Below are 7,303 nucleotides of genomic sequence, written 5' to 3' on the forward strand. Positions count from 1 at the left end.
CTGACTCATATTTTCAAATCAGACACTCCTGAAGTCTACTTTGTGAATCATATTTTACAATCAGCCAAATCTGGAGTCTACTTTCTGAATCATATTTTACAATCAGCCAAATCTGGAGTCTACTTTCTGAATCATATTTTACAATCAGACATTCCTGGAGTTTAATTTATGACTCATATTTTCGAATCAGCCATTCCTGGAGTTTATATTTTTCAAGCAGCTATTCCTGGAGTTTAATATCTATCTCATATTTTTTAAGCAGCTATTCCTGGAGTTTAATATCTGTCTCATATTTCTTTAAGCAGCTATTCCTGGAGTTTAATTTCTGTCTCATATTTTTAAGCAGCCATTCCTGGAGTTTAAGTTCTGACTCATATGTTTTTAAGCAACCACTCCTGGAGTTTAAGTTCTGACTCATATTTTACAATCAGCCAAAACTAGAGTCTACTTTCTGAATCATATTTTCTAATTAGCCATTCCTGGTGCTTAATTTCTAACTGATATTTTCCAATCAGCCATTTCTAGAGTTTAATTTTTGGCTCACGTTTCCCAATCAGCCGCTCCTAGAATCTAATTTTTGACACATATTTTTCCAATCGGCCATATTTCTAGGAAATCTCTTTCTCTTACATAAAACACAAATGTGTTCCAATGGAAGGTGCTTGTGTGGAAAAGTAACAAACTGGGGAACTGATGCTTTACTTTTTTTAAGTTTTAGGTAGCGAATAACTAAACATACGTAAAACACAAATGTGTTCCAATGGAAGGTGCTTGTGTGGAAAAGTAACAAACTGGGGAACTGATGCTTTACTTTTTTTTAAGTTTTAGGTAGCGAATAACTAAACATACATAAAACACAAATGTGTTCCAATGGAAGGTGCTTGTGTGGAAAAGTAACAAACTGGGGAACCGATGCTTTACTTTTTTTTTAAGTTTTAGGTAGCGAATAACTAAACATACGTAAAACACTACACAGGTAAGTGATAGTAATGTAAATCTTTAGTTTCAGGAGCTACCCAACTCGCGGTGATTTATTTTTTATACATCTTCTCCGAACAAAGCATTGAGTATCTTAATAGGTACTTCTTAGAGCCCCGGACTTTCGCTGGGTCCTTCTCTTTTACTTGAATTGTTAGATAGCTATCGTGAGGCATTTCAAAGTGAATACACGTAAGTGGATGTGTAATTTATTCTGCCCTCCCCCCGGCTCCTGCTGCTCCGGGATTGGCTGTTGTCACGATGACAGCTGGTGTTGGCTTTAAAAGTTGAAAATCTAAAGAATAAGATATAATGACACTTCTTGAACTAAGCCTATTTTGTGTCCCAGTGTTCCATGACCCATAAACGTCGTAGTTTGATATTTTGTGTTCCATGACCCATAAACGTCGTAGTTTTGATATTTTGTGTTCCATGACCCATAAACGTCGTAGTTTTGATATTTTGTGTTTCATGACCCATAAACGTCGTATTTTGATATTTTGTGTTCCATGACCCATAAACGTCGTAGTTTGATATTTTGTGTTTCATGACCCATAAACGTCGTATTTCTGATATTTTGTGATCCATGACCCATAACGTCGTAGTTCTGATAATTTATGTTTCATGACTCATAAACGTCGTAATTCAGATATTTTGTGTTCGATGACTCATACATTCTTCAGAATAATGGTTTCGATCCAGTTGTAATGTCATAACTATATATATTAGTTGATACATATATATATATACCTAAAAATAAAATTTGATATTAGTGTTGGGCCAGAAACAAACAGTAATACAAATATGTTTATGGTATGTTCAACTTTTTACTTAAAATATTTTCTTTAGTTCTTTTCAAAGCCTCTGATGTAGTTCTTGTTGTAATTCTGGACAAAGAACTTATATATCATAGAAACATATAGTTTTCGTTCTGGTTATTTTTGAACAACGAACTGTATATCAGAGAAACATATAGTTTTCGTTCTGGTTATTTTTGAACAACGAACTGTATATCATAGAAACATTGTAGCAGTTGAAAATAACCCATCATCTGTAGTTATAAGCTTTTAAAATCAATTTCTCAAGATCGATGAAGTCATAAAAAATTCCAAGAACTCGGTATATAAGGATCAAATACTTATAGACTCCTTCAAAGTAGAGTCAGTAATCTGTGAATTAGAAAAACTGGTTTAAGTTTGTTAATAATAAATCAACCATACACTTTCGACTGACCGTTCTCATACTGGGTTGTTATTGGAGTAACAAAAACCTGTCAGACAGTTTACATTAGCTGAATTTAATAGTGAGTTGTCATTGGACAATTTTAATTAGCTGTATTTAATACAGGGCTATTATTGAAGTAACAAAAACCTGTCAGACTATTTAGATTACCTGTATCTAATTCAGGGCTATTATTGAAGTAACAAAAACCTGTCAGACTATTTAGATTAGCTGTATTTAATACAGGGCTATTATTGGAATAGCAGAAACCTATCAGACAATTTACATTAGCTGTATTCAATAGAAGATTGTCATTAGAGCAACAAAAACCTGTCAGACTATTTAGATTAACTGCATTTAATAGAGGGTTGTCATTTGAATAAGAAAAACCTGTCAGTTAATTTAGATTAGCTGTAGTTAATTCAGTGCTGTCATTAGAGCAACAAAAACCTGTCATACAATTTAGATTCGCTGTATTTAATTCAGGGTTGTCATTGGAGTAAAAATAAAAATCTGTCAGATAACTTAGATCAGTTATATTTAATACTTGGTTATCATTGTAATAACAAAAACCTGTCAGGCAATGTACATTGGCTGTATTTAATTCTGGGCTAATCATTGTTTGCAACACAACTTGGTTTGATATGGTATTGAAATTGGTCAGTCAGTTTACGAAAACTTGATTAAATAATGGTCTCTCATTGACTTAGAAACACGAGTTTGCTTTCAGATAAATTAAAAACAACGGATAAAAAATGTCAAAATTGTAAACATATTTATTGTTTAGTTTTCACTTCCTAACTCACAATTTCTTTCGTTTTCCTTCAGATTTGACTAATTTCTGATAAATCGAAAACACTGACAAGATAATTTTACCCGAATAGTGATGAATAATTTATGGTAATTCTTCCTGAACGATCGAATTAGAATATAAACATGTTGCTTCTTGTTGAATTCCTACTTTCAAAAAAACAAACAAAAATAATCGTATTTCCCACGTTGTAATGAGGTTACATTTATTCAAAACAAACGTATTTGCCACGTTGTAATGAGGTTACATTTATTCAAAACAAACGTATTTGCCACGAGCTTGAGTTATTGTAAAATAGCTTGAAGATATATAACAGTTTGAACAAGAAAAGAATGACCTCCTGCTCTTTCCCTAGAGGGTTATTACTGATATCTCGGATAAGGGCGATTTATCGCTTGTTTAAACTGTAGAATAGCAAAGGTAATTCTATTACTTTTTCTGTACTGATTTTTAGTAGAATCGTTCCTACAAAAATAACGATTGATGTTTCGTAAAATGACAGTTAATTGTTGTTTGATGCATACTTAACTCGAAAGTCATAAAACATTATTTATACAATTGTGTAACGTGCATAGAAACAAAACAGCCATTCTGGGGCTGCGCGAAGATTGAGTTGCAGAACCGAGATAGAGCAGCCGTAAATCCAAAAGCTGGTTTCCTTACAGTGCTTATCTGTAATGGGAAACTTTACTGCAAACTCCCAGTGTTTGGTAATGTAACACTTTATTGAAAAACCGTATTCGTCATTTTACTCAAAACCCTAAGTACTGCACAATGGGACAAATCATTTTCTAGTCTACATCTCTTATTGTAGATACAGTTAAGGAGATCATTCACGATAGGGGGTGTAGGACACCATAGAAACCTTTTCTCTCGCTCTTTATAAGAAACGTTGTCTCAGTTCTTAATCTATACAACGTATGGGAAGTTTAGAATCACGATATAAACATCTTAGGTCAGTTTTAAGACAACAGAAAGTTTCTGAACTGGCTGTAGCAAGACTTAAAACTCAAATCGAAATTCACCAACCTGCCATCGCCATCCAAGGGTAGAAAGCCTGAGACATGGCACTGGTGTTTTGGTAGCAAGCTGTCCATGCGTCTGACACACGCGGAGAAGCCCCGCCATCTCCCGGAAAAGGACGTACGGCGTCGTTGCTCATTGCTGCAGCTCGGACACCGGTCAGTGCTCCCGCTGGCCAGGTAGACATGTCTTTTACAGCCATGTTGAACCCGTTCTGCTCCTTCACCAAACACTCGGGTTTGAAAGCTGCGGTTGGGTCTGGACTCACTGCTGTGTACAATTTACAGGAGGGTGCTGAAGATACAGTTGTATCGACGAAGCCGGAGTCGTGTGCTGCCCTGGCGGTGGCGCTAGGTTGCGGGTACGGCGGAACAAGGAGTCCTTGCGGGAAACGATAAGATTGTTCCGGCGCTCCCTGACTATTGTAAAAGCCAGTCTGATCAAAGTAAGAGTTCATCATCTCTGACCACCACCCTCGCTCCTTTCGACATCAGATTTTGAATTTCTATTTTTTACTAAGTAAACGTGTTGGATTAAATTCGACCATAGTATTCACATAGTTAGGACTTCCCGGAAAGGAACAATTGACCAATCAGCGTTCTTCTTGTGCGGCGGCGAACTCCTTTCTTGTGTGTATCCTACCGCCATTGGACCCGCCAACACGTCTGCGGTTGCTCACTGTTATTGGGAAACCTATTCAAGTTCTTATTTTTCGCACACTTGTCACATTAATAAATCATGATGGCAGTCAGTATTTTTTTCTTCTAGACTTGCTGCTAACACACCATACAGACAGCTGTACAGCCTCCAGAAGATGAGAGGTGTACTGAGAATTCATGTTGTCACTCTTAGTTAGAGAGATTAAACTAATAATGGAGAAGATTTGAAAACACAAAAACACTCGTTTCTTTAGACGGGTTAACCTTAAACAGATGCTGTGTTATTACTTGTTGAAGCGTAAAACAGAGCACAACAGATAGATTCTTGGAAAGGACATAAGAGAGAGAAAAATAAAGTCTGTGTAATGTTTCTGAAAAGACAGTGATAATTAGAGACATAATATCGGAAAAACCTCATCCAAATGAACTTGATATTTTGTATTCTGAATAGAACTGTATTCTAGTTTACAGACTGATATGATACATTTCTCAGCTCGTGTAAAGTTTCCACACAACAACAACAACAACGATTCAAGTTATTTTGGTTTCAAAAGAAATTACGAGGTCTCAAGTGTCTATAAATGAGTCAATATAACAAGTTCTAAGACCGTTAGGTAATTTGAAACAAATTGAGCGGGATTTATCTCGTCGTAATTTTACGATAACAGCCACAGTTTGCCTACAAGGTCCCTACCGTGTTGGCCCCCACATGGAAGGATTCTGAGATATGGAACTCTCCATGTTAAGAGCGTCATGAACACGACTCTACGGAGCTGGCTCAACCAACGCTCTCTACTTGCATCGCTGGTCTCAAAAACTACGTCATAAAGAATATATACCAATAAATTTCAACGTCTTAATAGCTGCCACTGTAACCTACAAAATCACTGAATGTTCGAGCTGAACATGCGGCATACGGGATACGTATATACATATAATAACCAAAACTGAAACCTAGAAAACCACGGAGTGTTAAAACATGTGCAATCCGGGGTACATATAATAACCAAAACTGAAACCTAGAAAACCACGGAGTATTTGAACATGTGCAATCCGGTGACATATTTATATAATAAACAAAACTGAAACCTACAACATGGCAGAATGTTTAAATATCACGTTTAGAATACCAGGTCTATGGGTGTATATACACCACAAAACTAAGACCCACGAAATCGAATTTAATCTACAATATATGCTGTGTATACAGGTGTATTAGATATATATATATATAATAACCGAAACTGAAACCTACAAAAACCATCAGATGTTAAAACATGTGAAATCCGGGTGTATACAAACATATATATACAACTAAACTTGAATCCTATAAACCACGAGTTATATAAATTGGATATGTTGAATACTAGTTGTATATGTGATAACCAAAACTGAAACCTACAAGAACCATCAGATGTTAAAACATGTAAATCCGGGTGTATACAGACATATATATATATACAACTAAAATTGAATCCTATAAACCACGAATTGTATAAAATGGATATGTTGAATACCAGTTCTATATGTGATAACCAAAACTGAAACATAAAAACAAATATAAACATGTTGAATACTGGGCATCTATACATATAATAACCAAAACTGAAACCTAGAGAACCGCTGGATGTCTAAATTGAACACGTGGAATACCTACTGAACTGTTCGGTGTTTGAACAGTGTATATTCAACACCTATTCTTATTCCTGATTTTAGCTATTGTAAATTATAAAAAAAATATTATCACCCATCAAGATAAGCATATTTTTGTTTTCAATACTTCTAAAAAATCTTTAATTGATATAATTATAACTTTACTGAAGTAGGTAAAAGTGTCTGAAATATCCCACCCTTCAAATTACCCAGTTTTTAAAATTATAAGCAGCAATTTCTTAGGCTTATGACGTTAAAAACTGGGTTTCAATACCCGCTGTAACAGGTCCCCTATTGCGTAGCTTTGTGCTTAACATCAAACAAACTCTCTATTATATATTTTAAAACATACACCAAACAAACTCTGTATTATATAATTTACTATATACATCAAACAAACTCTGTATTATATCTTTTATTACATACATCAAACAAACTCTGTATTATATATTTTACTATATACATCAAACAAACTCTGTATTATATCTTTTATTACATACATCAAACAAACTCTGTATTATATCTTTTACTATATATCAAACAACCTCTGTATTATGTCTTTTACTATACGCCAAACAAACTCTCTATATATCTTTTATTACACACATCAAACAAACTCTGTATTATATCTTTTACTATATACATAAAACAAACTCTGTATTATATCTTTTACTACATACATCAAACAAACTCTGTATTATATCTTTTACTACATACATCATACAAACTCTGTATTATATATTTTACTACATACATCAAACAAACTCTGTATTATATCTTTTACTACATACATCATACAAACTCTGTATTATATATTTTACTACATACATCAAACAAACTCTGTATTATATATTTTATTACATACATCAATCAAACTCAGTATTATATCTTTTACCACATACATCAAACAAACTCTGTATTATATCTTTTACTGCATACATCAATCAAACTCTGTATT

General features: G+C 34.2%; 1 protein-coding gene across 1 annotated transcript in view; it reads right to left on the reverse strand.

Moving 5' to 3' along the window:
• Positions 1–4,586, reverse strand: part of LOC106475932 (homeotic protein ultrabithorax-like) — a 20,148-nt gene extending 15,562 nt beyond the window's left edge. The window contains exon 1 of the mRNA XM_013936608.2: positions 4,040–4,586. Coding sequence (XP_013792062.1) covers positions 4,040–4,493 — 454 coding nt within the window. The 5' untranslated portion in view covers positions 4,494–4,586. The remainder of the gene's footprint in view (positions 1–4,039) is intronic.
• Positions 4,587–7,303: the final 2,717 nt, after the last annotated feature.

This window comes from Limulus polyphemus, unplaced genomic scaffold, assembly GCF_000517525.1.
Source record: "Limulus polyphemus unplaced genomic scaffold, Limulus_polyphemus-2.1.2 Scaffold9461, whole genome shotgun sequence".
Lineage (NCBI taxonomy): Eukaryota > Metazoa > Arthropoda > Merostomata > Xiphosura > Limulidae > Limulus > Limulus polyphemus.